Source organism: Drosophila miranda, chromosome XL, assembly GCF_003369915.1.
Source record: "Drosophila miranda strain MSH22 chromosome XL, D.miranda_PacBio2.1, whole genome shotgun sequence".
Classification (NCBI taxonomy): Eukaryota; Metazoa; Arthropoda; class Insecta; order Diptera; family Drosophilidae; genus Drosophila; species Drosophila miranda.
In genome coordinates, this window is record NC_046673.1 from 23,525,216 (window position 1) to 23,544,964 (window position 19,749).

At 39.5% G+C, this 19,749-nt stretch overlaps 3 protein-coding genes across 7 annotated transcripts; all 3 read left to right on the top strand.

Moving 5' to 3' along the window:
- Positions 1 to 593: 593 nt before the first annotated feature.
- LOC117191298 lies at positions 594 to 1,433 on the top strand. Its single transcript, XM_033396207.1, has one exon. The coding sequence runs from the start codon at positions 594 to 596 to the stop codon at positions 1,431 to 1,433; it is 840 nt and encodes a 279-aa protein (XP_033252098.1).
- A 1,530-nt stretch (positions 1,434 to 2,963) lies between these two features.
- Positions 2,964 to 3,605, top strand: LOC117191307. The gene has a single exon (XM_033396214.1). The coding sequence runs from the start codon at positions 2,964 to 2,966 to the stop codon at positions 3,603 to 3,605; it is 642 nt and encodes a 213-aa protein (XP_033252105.1).
- A 7,884-nt stretch (positions 3,606 to 11,489) lies between these two features.
- LOC117193441 lies at positions 11,490 to 15,155 on the top strand. Of its 5 annotated transcripts, none has more exons than XM_033398193.1 (5): positions 11,498 to 11,871; positions 13,501 to 13,870; positions 13,933 to 14,346; positions 14,416 to 14,634; positions 14,702 to 15,155. In XM_033398193.1, exons 2-5 carry the CDS (start codon positions 13,640 to 13,642, stop codon positions 14,783 to 14,785), a joined length of 948 nt encoding a protein of 315 aa, XP_033254084.1. In that variant the 5' UTR covers positions 11,498 to 11,871; positions 13,501 to 13,639; the 3' UTR covers positions 14,786 to 15,155. The 5 variants fall into 5 exon arrangements, 3 of the variants coding, with proteins under 3 accessions (XP_033254084.1, XP_033254096.1, XP_033254089.1); XM_033398205.1 differs by lacking the exon at positions 11,498 to 11,871 and adding an exon at positions 13,090 to 13,330; XM_033398198.1 differs by lacking the exon at positions 11,498 to 11,871 and having other exon boundaries at positions 13,441 to 13,870.
- Positions 15,156 to 19,749: the final 4,594 nt, after the last annotated feature.

Genomic DNA, 19,749 nt, shown 5'->3' on the forward strand with positions numbered 1-19,749 from the left:
TAAGCAAATACTTCTGACATGGCCGTAGCACTCTGCTAAAGAATGCCATTAGTATTAGAAAAATAACAATAAGTAAGAGGAAAAGGAAGTGGTCCGAGCAGGTCAAAAATATGGATATAATGGACCGAGAGCGCTTGGTGCCGGCCTTTTTATAGGAAAAGCAGCAGTCGGCGACGTAGCCGCGTCAAAATGGCGGAGCCTCTGCTTTGCCGTAATGTATGTATATGTGTGTGTGTATGGGAATGGGCTATGGGCAGCACACATACATATATATGTACTAGAGATGGGCAAGGACTGAAATAGTTTGGCACGACTCATCGTGGCACTGAAGTAAAAAGTTCCAGCACGCACTAACCCGCACCGTTAAAATATTCAAAGCACGGTTCAACACGTTTTTCATGATTTATTTGAACACATGTATGTCCGCTCATTATATTCATATATATGTTTTATTAAACAAAATAAGCATATAAAGCATTAAAATAAAATGATTTTACTGATATATAAATATTTAAATTTTATGCAGCCATTAATCCTTCTTCTGCTGCGTTTGTTTTGTTTACAAGGGGAGGCGCGCTTTATACAATTTTACAATGAATCCGACGGAATTACTTGATTCTTCCATTGAATCAGACGAGGATAAGATTCGAAAGAGCTACGATCATGAGGACTTGAAAACATTCCTGGCCAAATCGACTATAAAGGATTACTTTCAACGTGCACTGCAAATATCAGATTGCTATCAGCTGCTAAGCTATTTGCAGGCGACTTTGTCCAGATATGTTTGGGCAGACTTTGATCTGGAAGAGAAGCTTGATTTATATATTCTGGCCATAATGATGATGACATACGAACAGGATAATTTTATAGTCATTAATAAACGCTTCACGCTGTTAGATACTGTCTCCAATTTAGTATCTATTCTTTATCCAGACCAGATTGAATTTATTGCCAATGGCTTGTATAAGAACTTTGTGCAAGGCGTGGGAGCCAAGCGTTTGGAAAATTTCTTGAATATGCAGGCGGCCTTTCCCCGTTTAATGCTCTCATCTGGATCTGGCAGTGACATTGCCCTGGCCCTGCTTCTGACCATCTTGAGCAGATACACCAAAGTCCCAGCAAGACTGCAAATGACTGGAAATGCGCGTAATGCATTCGAAATGGCAAAGTTGGTCAGCTGGCAGCAGCTGGCGAACTCTGATCAATACCATGACATGTTCATTCTGATGCGCTCGTTTTTCCTCGTCATAAATATGTGGATTAATCGTCACGAGTTTCTCGAAAGTGATCTTGGAGAGAAAATGCGCACATACTTCCTAACAGTGTGCAAGGTATTGTGTAAAAAAACCGACATCGAATCAGACTTTGCCATCACGCTGGAGCGATTCATTGCCCTCTGCGTTGTACGTGCAGCAAGGATACATGAACCCTAATGGTCCCTAATGCTAAGAGATTACCATAAGTGTATTTTTTTTTATTTGTCGGTCCATATGGAGAATATCCAAGGGGCTGAGTACCAATCCAGCTGCAGATGCATCCGCAATAAATGTTTTTATAAAGTTAAAAAATAAAAAAAAAAAAATTATTTTTCTTTAACATTTGTATACCCGATACTCAAAATGAGTATGGGGAAATATTAGATTTTTGGTGAAAATGGATGTGTGTAACATCCAGAAGGAATCGTTTCCGACCCCATAGCCGAATTTCCCGAAGGGATTGCGTGCGACTACCATGAGAAAATCGATCGCTCTAAATATTATACCAACACTATGGTCAAGCGTTGGGGAGGTGCTGGCAAAAACAAATCTTTCGAATAAACCGCTCTATTTTCCATTGGAATTTTAAGTCTACCGTGGTCAAATGCCGTGATTGAACGGGTATTCAGTCAAATGAATATCGTTAAGATCAAACTTAATATTAAATATATGGTTTGTTTTAGAAATATTTACTTGTTTGATGTATACGACTAGAATTCTTTTGAAATTTAACGAATATGGATTGCGCTGTCATACCAAATGTTGCCACAACCACCAATCACCGGGAAATATTTAAATTCAACACGTTCCAGCGATAAATATACCGATTCGAGTAATAGCGAATTAGATGAAATAATAACACAATTAGAAATCTATATATCTATTTGTAGCTTGTTCTAGCTTGTATTTTTGTAAGATATAGCATATTTTGACGCTCAGAATCTGGAATCACTGTCCCAGAGACCACAGTGTTCCGGAGGGGCCCTTAATAACGATGCAGAATTCACCAGCCTGGGTGGCGGCTGCCGCCGTCGCAACCGCCGCAACCGTCGCAACCGCCGCAACCGTCGCAACCGCCGCAACCGCTGCAACCAGATAATAATTTTATTTCAATTTAAGCAAATACTTCCGACATGGCCGTAGCACTCTGCTAAAGAATGCCATTAGTATTAGAAAAATAACAATAAGTAAGAGGAAAAGGAAGTGGTCCGAGCAGGTCAAAAATATGGATATAATGGACCGAGAGCGCTTGGTGCCGGCCTTTTTATAGGAAAAGCAGCAGTCGGCGACATAGCCGCGTCAAAATGGCGGAGCCTCTGCTTTGCCGTAATGTATGTATATGTGTGTGTGTATGGGAATGGGCTATGGGCAGCACACATACATATATATGTACTAGAGATGGGCAAGGACTGAAATAGTTTGGCACGACTCATCGTGGCACTGAAGTAAAAAGTTCCAGCACGCACTAACCCGCACCGTTAAAATATTCAAAGCACGGTTCAACACGTTTTTCATGATTTATTTGAACACATGTATGTCCGCTCATTATATTCATATATATGTTTTATTAAAAAAAATAAGCATATAAAGCATTAAAATAAAATGATTTTACTGATATATAAATATTTTAATTTTATGCAGCCATTAATCCTTCTTCTGCTGCGTTTGTTTTGTTTACAAGGGGAGGCGCGCTTTATACAATTTACAATGAATCCGACGGAATTACTTGATTCTTCCATTGAATCAGACGAGGATAAGATTCGAAAGAGCTACGATCATGAGGACTTGAAAACATTCCTGGCCAAATCGACTATAAGGGATTACTTTCAACGTGCACTGCAAATATCAGATTGCTATCAGCTGCTAAGCTATTTGCAGGCGACTTTGTCCAGATATGTTTGGGCAGATTTTGATCTGGAAGAGAAGCTTGATTTATATATTCTGGCCATAATGATGATGACATACGAACAGGATAATTTTATAGTCATTAATAAACGCTTCACGCTGTTAGATACTGCCTCCAATTTAGTATCTATTCTTTATCCAGATCAGATTGAATTTATTGCCAATGGCTTGTATAAGAACTTTGTGCAAGGCGTGGGAGCCAAGCGTTTGGAAAATTTCTTGAATATGCAGGCGGCCTTTCCCCGTTTAATGCTCTCATCTGGATCTGGCAGTGCCGTTGCCCTGGCCCTGCTTCTGACCATCTTGAGCAGATACACCAAAGTCCCAGCAAGACTGCAAATGACTGGAAATGCGCGTAATGCATTCGAAATGGCAAAGTTGGTCAGCTGGCAGCAGCTGGCGAACTCTGATCAATACCATGACATGTTCATTCTGATGCGCTAGTTTTTCCTCGTCATAAATATGTGGATTAATCGTCACGAGTTTCTCGAAAGTGATCTTGGAGAGAAAATGCGCACATACTTCCTAACCGTGTGCAAGGTATTGTGTAAAAAAACCGACATCGAATCAGACTTTGCCATGACGCTGGAGCGATTCATTGCCCTCTGCGTTGTACGTGCAGCAAGGATACATGAACCCTAATGGTCCCTAATGCTAAGAGATTACCATAAGTGTATTTTTTTTTATTTGTCGGTCCATATGGAGAATATCCAAGGGGCTGAGTACCAATCCAGCTGCAGATGCATCCGCAATAAATGTTTTTATAAAGTTAAAAAAAAAATATATAAAAAAAAAAAATACTCAAAATACCGATACTCAAAATGAGTATGGGGAAATATTAGATTTTTGGTGAAAATGGATGTGTGTAACATCCAGAAGGAATCGTTTCCGACCCCATAGCCGAATTTACCGAAGGGATTGCGTGCGACTACCATGAGAAAATCGATCGCTCTAAATATTATTCCAACACTATGGTCAAGCGTTGGGGAGGTGCTGGCAAAAACAAATCTTTCGAATAAATCGCTCTATTTTCCATTGGAATTTTAGGTCTACCGTGGTCAAATGCCGTGATTGAACGGGTATTCAGTCAAATGAATATCGTTAAGATCAAACTTAATATTAAATGTTCAAAGTGACCGCCACGATAATTAGATATTGATCTCTAACAACACTGCGCATGTGCCCTGCTGCATATCGATGTTCTCATAACGATATTCTTCTTTCGGCGTCTGTCTCTTGCGTATGTTACTCGGAAGCACATATAATTCTGTATACTGATCTTCTGCTGTCTTACAAATAAAATAACTTTAACAGGTTATGGGCCCAGACACCAATTCACCCAGAAACAGTATAAAACAGAAACAGTGAGAAACAATAAACATTGTTTGGTGCTTAGTGAAAAGCAGTGCTAAAAAAATGGCATAGACTCATTAGTGTATGTGTGTACATAGAAAGGCAAAAGAACAAGTTGAACAAATTCAACGGAGATTCGCATTGTGTTTTTTTGATTAGAATTTTGCAGCGAATCGGACCGTTGCCGTGGTTTAAAGTCCAAAATAAAGCAGTCCCAACGGATCAAGAAACACAAAAGCGAACGGAGACTCAAGTGTGTATACCAAAAAGTGCGTATGCCAAGTCGCACAAAACCGCGAGTGTGTATACCCAAAAGTGTGTATACCAAGGCATAGAAAATCGCGAGTGTGTGTGTGTAAATAGCAACTCGGAGGGATACTTAAAAGAAAACGAAAAAACAAAAGAAAGACACGGACAACAGTATTGTCGTCGTAGTTGCTTTGTGCATGAGACGATCGACAGTTACAAATTTTGCACTGTGGGACAATAAGTATAAAAAATGAGTGGAAATATGAATTTCAATATTGACAAACTGGACGAAAACAATTATAGCACATGGGAAGTTTTGATGAGAAGTGTTCTCATACAAAATGATTTGTGGCCAATCGTCAGTGGTAAAATTGAGCTTAGTGAAAGTGCAACAAATGAGCAACGTGCAGCTTTTGAACTAAAGGATCAAAAGGCGTTGGCGTCAATTTTACTTTGTGTTAAATCGACCCAACTAAACAATATTAAAAATTGTGTATCGTCGTCGCAGGCATGGCAAAACCTAAATAAAATTCACAGGCCAAGCGGACCAGCAAGGGTAGTGCTTTTAATTAAACAATTGTTGACGTTAAAAATGTCGGATAGTATAAGTGCACAGGAATATTTGCGGAAATTCCAGGTGGTACACGAGGCTTTAGCAGAGGTCAACATAAAGGTTGATGAAAAGATCTTATCAGTTGTGTTGCTAAATGGTTTGCCTAAATCGTATGAAAGTTTTGTTGTTGCGATTGAGACGCGAGATGATTTGCCGAGCTTGAGCATGCTAAAAATAAAAATTTCTGAAGAAGCGAATAGGCGGAACTACACGTCAGTTATGACAAAAACAATTTTAAGAAAAACTTTAAGAAGGGCAAAAAGTGTTTTAAGTGCGGAAAGGAAGGGCATTTTAAATCGGAATGCCGTGCTAAAAGCAAGCAGGAAGGAGCAAACAACAAGGGCGCAAACAGTAAAAGCGGGGAAAGATTGGGTACAATGCTTTGCGTAACCGAATATGCCAAAGTGGAACCAGAAAAATATGTACCAATCCTAAGTTTAGCTAAGCCAAATGACCAGATGTTAAATGCATGGTGCATAGACAGTGGCGCAACGGCGCATCTATGTTGTGACAAGGAACGCTTTGTGTCGTTCACGGAAGATAATCAAAAAGTATTTTTAGCCGGCGGTAAATCACTTATTGCTGAAGGGCATGGAACTGTTCAAGTAAAGTTCGGTGATAGATCCGTTACGCTGGAAAAGGTTATCTTGGTACCAGATTTGCAGTACAATTTTATATCGGTCACAAAACTATTAAAACATGGAAAAAAAGTTGTGTTTGAGAAAAATCAAGCGATGATTTTTGAAAACGGAAAAATAGTTATAAAGGCACATCTGGAAAATGGATTGTTTATGGTTCAGGACAATCAGGAAAAGTGTATGAACATTGTAAATGTTGAGGCAGATGCATTCAAATGGCACAATAGGTTCGGCCATGTACATTTTGACGCACTAAAGGAAATGGTTAACAAGGAGATGGTAATAGGTCTCAAGGGCATATACAAGCCAAAACAAGTGTGTGCAACATGCGCAAAAAGTAAAATTTGCGTGCAACCATTTCAATCGAGCACAAACAGGTCAAAGGGCGTTCTAGACTTAATACATACTGATGTATGCGGTCCAATGCAAAAGCAGTCAATGGGAGGCAATCGATATTTCGCCACATTTATTGATGATTGTTCAAGATATGTATCAGTAAGTTTCCTAAAAACCAAAGATCAGGTTTTCGAGGCTTTTAAAGAATTTAAAAGTCAAGTTGAGTGCCAAACTGGGAGAAAAGTCAAGGTTTTACGAAGCGACAATGGCCGAGAATACATATCAAACGTTTTTGATAATTACCTAAACCAAAATGGAATAAAGCGAAACTTAACAGTGCCATATACACCTCAACAAAACGGAGTTGCAGAAAGGGCCAACAGAACATTGGTAGAAATGGCAAGAAGTATGCTGCTGCATGCTGGGTTAAGTGAATGCTATTGGGCAGAAGCGATTCGAACTGCCACGTATTTGCGAAATAGAGTGGCAAGCAGCTGCTTGAGCGGGGTGACACCTTTTGAAATATGGACAGGTAGAAAGCCAGTGGTATCGCATTTAAGAGTTTTTGGCTCAGTAGCGATAGCTCTAGATAAAACAAAGAAATCAAAGTTCGCACAGAAAGGCTTAGAGTATGGTGGGCTACTCGGATACAGCCAAAGCATACCGTTTGGTCAGTAAAGAAACCAGGAAACTCGTAGAGAGTAGGGATGTCATTTTTGTAGAACCTGAAGGGGGCAAACTAGATGCATCATGTTCCAATGACATGGCATCAATTGAGGTTCAACAAAACCAGGACTCTGAACCCGAAATGGATAGCGAGCAATTTAAAGATCCAGAAAATGAGCCAGAAAATCAGGAGGAGATTAGGTCTAGTAATGACATTCTTGTAATTCCAGAACCAATAAGAGGACCAGGACGCCCAACCATAGTACGGACGGGCAAACCAGGACGACCAAGGAAGCAGTATCATATGCTCAATGCGATACTGGCAGCAGACGTACAAGTTCCACAAAACTACGCACAAGCTGAACGGTCTACTGAAGGCGAGATATGGAAAGCATCAATGAAGGACGAGTACGAATCTCTCGTGAAGAACGGCACGTGGTCGCTTACTAAATTGCCTAGCGGGAAAAAGTCCATTGGATGCAGATGGGTTTATGCAGTTAAGTCCAATCCGGATGGAAGCGTGAACAGGCTCAAATCACGTCTGGTGGCGAAAGGTTGTAGCCAACGCTACGGGATCGACTACAAGGAAACATTTGCACCAGTTGTACGCCACGCAACTATCAGGTTGATAATTGCACTTGCAGTCGAACATGGTCTCCACCTACATCAAATGGATGTTGTCACGGCGTATCTCAACGGCGAATTGGAAGATCAGGTTTTTATGAGACAACCTGAGGGCTTCATCAGCGAAGTTCTCCCAAATCAACTTTTGAGGCTTTACAAAAGTATATATGGCCTAAAACAATCAGGAAGAGTGTGGAACTCTACGTTGGATGCAACGCTGAGACGCATTGGTTTTATACCGACTGTCAACGAACCCTGTCTGTATTGTAAGCCAGGTAAAAATATGTGTCTAATAGCTGTCTACGTAGATGACATTATTTTGGCGTGTAAGGACCTAGATGATATATCTGATATCAAGATAAAGATCGCAGCAGAATTTGATGTGGTTGACATCGGGCCTATGCAATACTTTTTAGGTATTGAGGTGAAACGTGAAGGCAGTACGGGTGCGATTTCAATCAGCCAACGGAAGTATATTAGAGAGTTGCTCGAACAGTACAATTTGAAAGATTGTCGACAGACGTCCACGCCTCTTGAAGCTGGTTACCAGGTGGCATGCAACAAAGAGGACTGCCGCAGGGTCGACATCACATCGTTCCAAAAGCTAATTGGAGAGTTATCTTATCTTGCTGCTATGACTCGTCCGGACATTGCGCATTCGGTGAACAAATTAGCACAACGTAACAAGGATCCTCATTCCGAGCATGAAGCGGCAGCCAAGCACATCCTTCGATATTTGGCAAAAACTATCGACTGGGAGATATGCTACACAAAGCAAGGAAAGGCAATTGAGTGTTTTGTTGATGCAGATTGGGCAAGTGATATGACGAACCGAAAGTCATTCACTGGCTATGTATGCATGTTGGCAGGAGGAGCGGTTTCTTGGGAGTCAAGAAAGCAATCGACGGTTGCCCTCAGTTCCACGGAGGCAGAGTACATAGCCTTATCATCTGCAGCAAAAGAGGCGATATACTTTCGCAGCCTACTGATTGACTTGAAGCTGATGTCCAAGGAGTCAGCTATTCAGATGTACGGCGACAACATTGGAGCACAGCAGCTTGCTAGAAACCCCATGTTTCATACACGTACAAAGCACATCGACGTCAAGATACATCATATTCGAGAGGTTCTCAAGAGAGGTGAAGTCAACATTGCGTATCTGCGAACCGATGAGATGATAGCAGATGTCCTCACAAAGAACTTAGCCAAGGTTAAGCACCATAAATTTGTATTCGCATTTGGTTTAAAAGATCGTTTATAAGTGCTTGACATGTTATTGAATATTAGTTAAGTATATTTAAAGTTTGTAAACATGCGTTGTGTTGAGGAGGAGTGTTCAAAGTGACCGCCACGATAATTAGATATTGATCTCTAACAACACTGCGCATGTGCCCTGCTGCATATCGATGTTCTCATATCGATATTCTTCTTTCGGCGTCTGTCTCTTGCGTATGTTACTCGGAAGCACATATAATTCTGTATACTGATCTTCTGCTGTCTTACAAATAAAATAACTTTAACAATTTCTTCCAAAGGTGTTGGAGAGCTGCGCATTTTCAATGGCATTATGACAAAAGAATTTTATTTGGACATTTTAAAGAATGAATTGACAAAAAGTGCGCAGAATTTTGGCTTCGTTGATCCACAGAACACCAGCAAACTTAAATACAAGCTGTACCAGGACAATGATCCAAAGCACAAATCATTCATTTGCCGCACTTGGCTACTTTACAATTGCAACAAAGTGATTGACACGCCCCCCCAGAGTCCGGATCTTAATCCTATCGAGAATTTGTGGGCCTTGTTAAAGAAAAGGGTGGCCAAACGACGCCCCACCTCAAAAAGTAATTTGATTCTGTGTATAAACGAGGAGTGGCTAAAAATACCCGAATATTACGACATAAATGTCCTAATATCATCGATGTCGCGACGTCTCAGAGAAGTATTGGATGCTAATGGAGGACACACAAAATATTAGCCAAATAGAGCTGCATCATTTAAAGATATACCTTTTTTAAAATTACTGTTTTCATTTTGCAAAGATTTAATAGACACACGATATTTGCTGTTTTTGTTTTTTTTTTATGAATTGTTTATGTTTTTGTTTCTTTTTCATTTTCTTTTGTTAAGAATACACTAAAGAAAACCATTGTATAGGACTGAACATGAAAACAAGTGCCTTTTCTAATAAATAATTATGTTTAAGTTGAACTTTCGTGACTTTTTTCATTTTGCAAACAATTAATAGACATACTGTATTTACAGAATATTTATGGTAAACTACAGCCCTAATAATTTGTATTTAAAATGCTAGAATAGTATCTGTACAATAAAGTCCCCATGGCGTAACGTAACACTGGCTCCCCTATCCTGCTGGAACAGGCGAAGGCTCGAGCTGGGTTACGTTGCGCTATGCTAATTACGTATTGCCGCCGTTGCATACGAAAGACAAAAAGAAAACGCCAGCGCGCACCGCTGACGCCACAGCGACGGCGGCTGCAGCCGAGCTACACAAACACCAACACAAACCACCGCAAATCCCCACAAAAAGGCGCCAAACCCAAAAGGGAACGCCGAACCGACGCCACTCTCACGTCAAAACGGGTGAGGGAGAAGGCGGAGGAGACCGATCAAGCCAACGCCCAGGCGCGGCATGCCATGGAAGCTGACACAAGCCAACCAACAGCCAGAAATAATCCCACACACACACACACACACACACACAAACGCTACTTCGTCTGTGTAAAGTGCGGTGGTTTCGTCCACCACTCCCAGCTAAATGCGAAAATTGCGGCTGCTTAACAACTTCTGTCAACGCGGCTTCGTCTGTGTAAAGTGCGGTGGTTTCGTCCACCGCACCCAGCTAAATGCGAAAATTGCGGCGGTCCGCACCCAGCTAAATGCTAAAGTTGCGGCGGTTCGCACCCAGCCAACGTGATGCTGACAATCAGCCCTGCGCCGCCACTTATATGGAGCCCGCTCCGAGGACAGGAACGGACTGAGAAAACGCAATCCATTGTAAAAGAGAGCACATGTTAATATTAAGTCTAGTGTTACCTTACATTTCTTTACTCAAAATACTTGCATGAAAAAATACCGAATACCTACAACTAGTGTTACCTTCCTATTGTTCAGCTAAAAACACTGCAACTACATGTAAAATGTAAAATATGACATGTATTATTTGAATTTAGTACGGCATAGCGTCATATCTCCGACGACATATCTCCGCCCAGTACATTTTGCCGGCGGAATTATGTCGCTTTTTTTCTGGCGGACTTATGTCGTTTGAAAGCGTCATATCTCCGCTCGGAGATATGACGTTTTGAGACGACATAGCTCCGCCGTGTCACAAACGACATATCTCCGCGCGGAGCTATGACGCTTAGAAGCGACATATATCCGCGCAGCGATTTTGAGCAAATTATGCCGATACACCATCAAAAAATACAAAAAAAAAACAAAACAAAAGGAACAAATAAATTTGCAGTGGCTACGCAGCGCTCGACGACATGTTCTGACTGATTTTCTGTCCCTCTCGCACATACTCTTTATCTTCAGCTGGTTACCTAACTGTAAATGCACCGTAAAAAATATTGTCTTAATTGAGCAAATATAGCTACTGCATAATTTATGAACAGCGTTTTTATTAGGAAGTTAATTTCATTAAACAAAAATTGTTAAAGAATGCCGTGTTGTATTTAATGTAATATAAACGTATTATTTAATATGTAATATGTAGATAATTTATTGTTTTTAAACATGTGCATAGAATAGAATGTTATAAAATATTTTTTTCTGTGCAATAGGCAAAGCGTGCGAGGCGCGCGCAAAAAATATGCCGCATTATTCTGCTGCATTCATTCCGATTCGGTTGCTCAGACAGTAAGAACATGGACTACGAAAATATTAAATTTTAATTCAGAGAAGGAAGCCGAGCGGGCTGCTCGTTACTGTTGTTTTCATTATGCGAGCAACAAATTTATGTAAAAAACAAACAATTAAAACTAAGCGAAACCACATACATATGCCGGGTTAAACTCTGTAAAGCTAGAGTTTATTTAAGTGCAGACAAATCTAGAGTTTACTTAAATCCTGAATATGTTGTGCATAGCCATGGCCCTCAGAGTGATGAAATGGAAAAAATCAGTGCTCTTAGTGAAATAAAACTGAAGTGCGAAAATAATAGCAATTTCGACACCAAAAAAGTATTCAATGATGTTCTTGCTGAGTAAGTTAATATATTAATTAAAATTTTAATAATACATACTGCCTTGCTACATATGTATGTATGTATGTTTGTACAGTGGCTCACAGCTTAAATGAACCAAAGCACGTTAAAAATTTAAAATTTTCATAACTTCTAAACCATCAAACTTACCAATGAAAATCAAATGACAAACAAAACGAACTTCTTATATTTTTTAACATTTTTCTAAGACGTTTTAAATAATAAATAACAAAAATACTGCCTTTTTCCACCCCACAGCTTATTTTGTTCAAAGAGAATTTGAACCAAATAGGCTGTGGGGGTGTTTTCTAGTGCGCATTTTGTTTTTTTCCTTTTTGCGGGGTAACGGAGAAGAATATCGAACTTTTTTTTTTTGGTTGGTAAGATAAGTAAAATTAAAGACTATACAATACCAAGATGTTGCATGAGGAACAAATTCTTTTTCAATTTTTGTTTGACGCTTCATGGTACGGGCGCGCGGGGCTATTACTTGAATTCTCTTTTACGCTACTCGGCTTCGTCAATGCCTCGGTCAGCGTCGAGTCGGTGTGTCTCGAGAGAAAGAATACAAAAACAAAATATGAATCGTCTGCGTGCCGAAACCGTGATCGCTGATGTCTTTGGCGCGGCACAGTGGGGACTCAGCCGAAATAGTAAAAAAAATTGTATGAGTGCTTTAGATAAATTTAATGTACGCATCTAATAGAGAATTTTCCAATCGAATTTTCAAGATTGTTTTAGTTTAAAGTTTAACATTTTTTCAGTGTGCAAATATTTATTGAACTCATATTCACTAACTAATTTAGCAAGCTGAGACGGCCATAGGTCCCACTGTGCCGCTCCAAAGACATCGGCGATCCGCGACCACCGATTCGACGGTGCTGAGGCTCGAGGGTCTAGAATTGCCGAACAGACGAAACCGATGGGCAGCGGGGTCGCGGTAGAGACGAAGTACAGTCGAAAAGGGAATTGAAACCCCGCGCGCTCCCTCGTGCCATTTGGGTTCTAATGTTAGGACCCGCCATAGAACAGCTTTTTGGTCGCTCATGCAACATCTTGGTATTGTATAGTCTTTGGTAAAATCTTAACAGAATTGTATTACAATTTTTTTTATAGGACTGCTCAATTGATTTTTACAGGGGTTTGAAGTTTGAAAAGTGCTCTGGTTCATTTAAGCTGTGAGGCACATACATATGTATGTACATATGTATGTACATATGTACATATATACTTCAGCGGTCGGCACGCACACATTACATTGCGTTTGTGTGCGTTGACAGAAGTCAAACTAAAACAAAAAGTATTATTGTGTTGCTGCCGACCACTGTTACAAACGCGTTGTGCCGGGTCGCAGTTTGACATGATCGTTCATGTTCTATTACGTGATCCGTTGTTTCTTGCGAATCATGCCCCTTTAAGTCCGTTTGCGAGACTTTGGTCGTCGCTCGGTTTTTGACCGGTAAATGCTCGTTTCGAAGTCCGTCTGCGCGCATTGGCCGTGCCGTCCCCTGATGTACATACATACATATGTATGTACATAGGTGTACATGTGTGTACATACATATGTGCATGCGAGCAGACAAGAAATGCACACAGACTGATGTATTATTTTTCTATTCAATTAATTAGGAAAACAAAAGGTGAAGCGGAGATTTAAATAAATTATGACTCTGTCAAACGCACTTTGCAAAGAAAAAGACAGCCTTTCTTGCCAAAGCCTCCATCTTCTGCAGAGAATGTTCTGGAAGCTTTTCAAGACGAAAATATTATGAACCGTTTTGGAATAACCAAGGGAAATACTGCAAATCAGTTCTATAAAAAAGTGTACGCATCGAGCTCGTTTGCTTATTGCATATTTTCATCAGACAAGGTAATCACCTTGATGCAAGCCAACATTCCGGAGCATAATAGGCATTATTTAATTGATGCTACATTTAAAGTGTGCCCTTTTGGAGATTTTAAGCAACTTTTAATAATTTATATTAAATATTTGCAGAAGGTAAATTTCTTCTTATGCTACACTTTATTTACTAACTCTAATCAAAAATTTTTTGTAATTAGATAACCCCTTTTGTTTTTGTTTTGATGACTCGCAAAACGGAGCTGTGTTATCAGCACTTATTCACATATATAGACTCGAACATTTGCTGCCTTAAAGGAGCATCCTTTATATCAGATTACGAAAAGGCAATGCGTAACGCGTTAAAAGGTCTGCATCCCAACATGAATTTTTACGCCTGTTGGTTTCATTTTACTCAAGCATGCAAGAAAAATGCCAAGCAATCGAGTGGTTTTGAAAATACGCTGAAATGCAATAAGAAAGCTTACATGCTATTTATGAAATTTTTGCACTTGCCGCTTTTACCAGAAAGCAAAATTGTCGAAGCATTTAACCTTCTAAAAGGCGAAGCAATAAACTTAAAGAAGCTGTTTTCTCCATTTTTTAAATATTTTAATAGACAGTGGCTTAAAAAGGTATATTTTATTTATTGTTTAATAATTGAGTTGTATTTTACTTATCAATTTTTAACCCTAATTTTATAGGAGGGACCAAAAAGCATATCCGTGTTTAAGAGGTCAACTAGAACCACGAGCTCAGTAGAAGCTTATAATTTGAATTTGGGAAATAAAATTCGAGCAAATGGGCACTTTTGTAAATTTGTTCAATGTCTTATTGATGCAGAAAATGAAAAAAGTCGCGAGTTTGCTTTACTCTTTCAAAATGGTGGTAATGGAAATCAGACACAGAAGAAGAAATTACGTGTAAGTTGAATAAATTTTAAGTTAATCGTTCAAAATAATATGTTAGCTTAATTATTTTTGTTCTCAGGATCGCTCAAAAAAAATAATGGACGCAATGGATCTTTTTGAAAGTTGCAAAGTTGGTCAGCTGGCAGCAGCTGGCGAACTCTGATCAATACCATGACATGTTCATTCTGATGCGCTCGTTTTTCCTCGTCATAATTATGTGGATTAATCGTCACGAGTTTCTCGAAAGTGATCTTGGAGAGAAAATGCGCACATACTTCCTAACCGTGTGCAAGGTATTGTGTAAAAAAACCGACATCGAATCAGACTTTGCCATGACGCTGGAGCGATTCATTGCCCTCTGCGTTGTACGTGCAGCAAGGATACATGAACCCTAATGGTCCCTAATGCTAAGAGATTACCATAAGTGTATTTTTTTTTATTTGTCGGTCCATATGGAGAATATCCAAGGGGCTGAGTACCAATCCAGCTGCAGATGCATCCGCAATAAATGTTTTTATAAAGTTAAAAAAAAAAATAATAATTTTTCTTCAACATTTGTATACCCGATACTCAAAATGAGTATGGGGAAATATTAGATTTTTGGTGAAAATGGATGTGTGTAACATCCAGAAGGAATCGTTTCCGACCCCATAGCCGAATTTCCCGAAGGGATTGCGTGCGACTACCATGAGAAAATCGATCGCTCTAAATATTATACCAACACTATGGTCAAGCGTTGGGGAGGTGCTGGCAAAAACAAATCTTTCGAATAAATCGCTCTATTTTCCATTGGAATTTTAAGTCTACCGTGGTCAAATGCCGTGATTGAACGGGTATTCAGTCAAATGAATATCGTTAAGATCAAACTTAATATTAAATATATGGTTTGTTTTAGAAATATTTACTTGTTTGATGTATACGACTAGAATTCTTTTGAAATTTAACGAATATGGATTGCGCTGTCATACCAAATGTTGCCACGACCACCAATCACCGGGAAATATTTAAATTCAACACGTTCCAGCGATAAATATACCGATTCGAGTAATAGCGAATTAGATGAAATAATAACACAATTAGAAATCTATATATCTATTTGTAGCTTGTTCTAGCTTGTATTTTTGTAAGATATAGCATATTTTGACGCTCAGATTCTGGAATCACTGTCCCAGAGACCACAGTGTTCCGGAGGGGCCCTTAATAACGATGCAGAATTCACCAGCCTGGGTGGCGGCTGCCGCCGTCGCAACCGCCGCAACCAGATAATAATTTTATTTCAATTTAAGCAAATACTTCCGACATGGCCGTAGCACTCTGCTAAAGAATGCCATTAGTATTAGAAAAATAACAATAAGTAAGAGGAAAAGGAAGTGGTCCGAGCAGGTCAAAAATATGGATATAATGGACCGAGAGCGCTTGGTGCCGGCCTTCTTATAGGAAAAGCAGCAGTCGGCGACGTAGCCGCGTCAAAATGGCGGAGCCTCTGCTTTGCCGTAATGTATGTATATGTGTGTGTGTATGGGAATGGGCTATGGGCAGCACACATACATATATATGTACTAGAGATGGGCAAGGACTGAAATAGTTTGGCACGACTCATCGTGGCACTGAAGTAAAAAGTTCCAGCACGCACTAACCCGCACCGTTAAAATATTCAAAGCACGGTTCAACACGTTTTTCATGATTTATTTGAACACATGTATGTCCGCGCTTTTTTATTAAACAAAATAAGCATATAAAGCATTAAAATAAAATGATTTTACTGATATATAAATATTTAAATTTTATGCAGCCATTAATAATTTTTCTTCAACATTTGTATACCCGATACTCAAAATGAGTATGGGGAAATATTAGATTTTTGGTGAAAATGGATGTGTGTAATATCCAGAAGGAATCGTTTCCGACCCCATAGCCGAATTTACCGAAGGGATTGCGTGCGACTACCATGAGAAAATCGATCGCTCTAAATATTATACCAACACTATGGTCAAGCGTTGGGGAGGTGCTGGCAAAAACAAATCTTTCGAATAAATCGCTCTATGTTCGATTGGAATTTTAAGTCTACCGTGGTCAAATGCCGTGATTGAACGGGTATTCAGTCAAATGAATATCGTTAAGATCAAACTTAATATTAAATATATGGTTTGTTTTAGAAATATTTACTTGTTTGATGTATACAACTAGAATTCTTTTGAAATTTAACGAATATGGATTGCGCTGTCATACCAAATGTTGCCACAACCACCAATCACCGGGAAATATTTAAATTCATCACGTTCCAGCGATAAATATACCGATTCGAGTAATAGCGTATTAGATGAAATAATAACACAATTAGAAATCTATATATCTATTTGTAGCTTGTTCTAGCTTGTATTTTTGTAAGATATAGCATATTTTGACGCTCAGAATCTGGAATCACTATCCCAGAGACCACAGTGTTCCGGAGGGGCCCTTAATAACGATGCAGAATTCACCAGCCTGGGTGGCGGCTGCCGCCGTCGCAACCGTCGCAACCGCCGCAACCGGCGCCGCCAGATAATAATTTTATTTCAATTTAAGCAAATACTTCCGACATGGCCGTAGCACTCTGCTAAAGAATGCCATTAGTATTAGAAAAATAACAATAAGTAAGAGGAAAAGGAAGTGGTCCGAGCAGGTCAAAAATATGGATATAATGGACCGAGAGCGCTTGGTGCCGGCCTTTTTATAGGAAAAGCAGCAGTCGGCGACGTAGCCGCGTCAAAATGGCGGAGCCTCTGCTTTGCAGTAATGTATGTATATGTGTGTGTGTATGGGAATGGGCTATGGGCAGCACACATACATATATATGTACTAGAGATGGGCAAGGACTGAAATAGTTTTGCACGACTCATCGTGGCACTGAAGTAAAAAGTTCCAGCACGCACTAGCCCGCACCGTTAAAATATTCAAAGCACGGTTCAACACGTTTTTCATGATTTATTTGAACACATGTAGGTCCGCTCATTATATTCATATATATGTTTTATTAAACAAAATAAGCATATAAAGCATTAAAATAAAATGATTTTACTGATATATAAATATTTAAATTTTATGCAGCCATTAATAATTTTTCTTCAACATTTGTATACCCGATACTCAAAATGAGTATGGGGAAATATTAGATTTTTGGTGAAAATGGATGTGTGTAATATCCAGAAGGAATCGTTTCCGACCCCATAGCCGAATTTCCCGAAGGGATTGCGTGCGACTACCATGAGAAAATCGATCGCTCTAAATATTATACCAACACTATGGTCAAGCGTTGGGGAGGTGCTGGCAAAAACAAATCTTTCGAATAAACCGCTCTATTTTCCATTGGAATTTTAAGTCTACCGTGGTCAAATGCCGTGATTGAACGGGTATTCAGTCAAATGAATATCGTTAAGATCAAACTTAATATTAAATATATGGTTTGTTTTAGAAATATTTATTTGTTTGATGTATACGACTAGTATTCTTTTGAAATTTAACGAATATGGATTGCGCTGTCATACCAAATGTTGCCACAACCACCAATCACCGGGAAATATTTAAATTCAACACGTTCCAGCGATAAATATACCGATTCGAGTAATAGCGAATTAGATGAAATAATAACACAATTAGAAATCTATGTATCTATTTGTAGCTTGTTCTAGCTTGTATTTTTGTAAGATATAGCATATTTTGACGCTCAGAATCTGGAATCACTATCCCAGAGACCACAGTGTTCCGGAGGGGCCCTTAATAACGATGCAGAATTCACCAGCCTGGGTGGCGGCTGCCGCCGTCGCAACCGCCGCAACCAGATAATAATTTTATTTCAATTTAAGCAAATACTTCCGACATGGCCGTAGCACTCTGCTAAAGAATGCCATTAGTATTAGAAAAATAACAATAAGTAAGAGGAAAAGGAAGTGGTCCGAGCAGGTCAAAAATATGGATATAATGGACCAAGAGCGCTTGGTGCCGGCCTTTTTATAGGAAAAGCAGCAGTCGGCGACGTAGCCGCGTCAAAATGGCGGAGCCTCTGCTTTGCCGTAATGTATGTATATGTGTGTGTGTATGGGAATGGGCTATGGGCAGCACACATACATATATATGTACTAGAGATGGGCAAGGACTGAAATAGTTTGGCACGACTCATCGTGGCACTGAAGTAAAAAGTTCCAGCACGCACTAACCCGCACCGTTAAAATATTCAAAGCACGGTTCAACACGTTTTTCATGATATATTTGAACACATGTATGTCCGCTCATTATATTCATATATATGTTTTATTAAACAAAATAAGCATATAAAGCTATAAAATAAAATAAAATCCGACCCCATAGCCGAATTTCCCGAAGGGATTGCGTGCGACTACCATGAGAAAATCGATCGCTCTAAATATTATACCAACACTATGGTCAAGCGTTGGGGAGGTGCTGGCAAAAACAAATCTTTCGAATAAATCGCTCTATTTTCCATTGGAATTTTAAGTCTACCGTGGTCAAATGCCGTGATTGAACGGGTATTCAGTCAAATGAATATCGTTAAGATCAAACTTAATATTAAATATATGGTTTGTTTTAGAAATATTTACTTGTTTGATGTATACGACTAGAATTCTTTTGAAATTTAACGAATATGGATTGCGCTGTCATACCAAATGTTGCCACAACCACCAATCACCGGGAAATATTTAAATTCAACACGTTCCAGCGATAAATATACCGATTCGAGTAATAGCGAATTAGATGAAATAATAACACAATTAGAAATCTATATATCTATTTGTAGCTTGTTCTAGCTTGTATTTTTGTAAGATATAGCATATTTTGACGCTCAGAATCTGGAATCACTGTCCCAGAGACCACATTGTTCCGGAGGGGCCCTTAATAACGATGCAGAATTCACCAGCCTGGGTGGCGGCTGCCGCCGTCGCAACCGCCGCAACCCTTCCAGGTAACACGCGCAGCGCGGATGCTAAAAACGGAAAATCAGGAGCCCGTGATTCAAAACAACCGCACTTGAAAACGCTCAACTCTGTCCAACAACGCCTTGCGCCCTGAAATCGTATGCAAAATTCAATTTTGTTTTGGAGAAAGAAGAGCATGAAGATGGAAGAGAGAAAG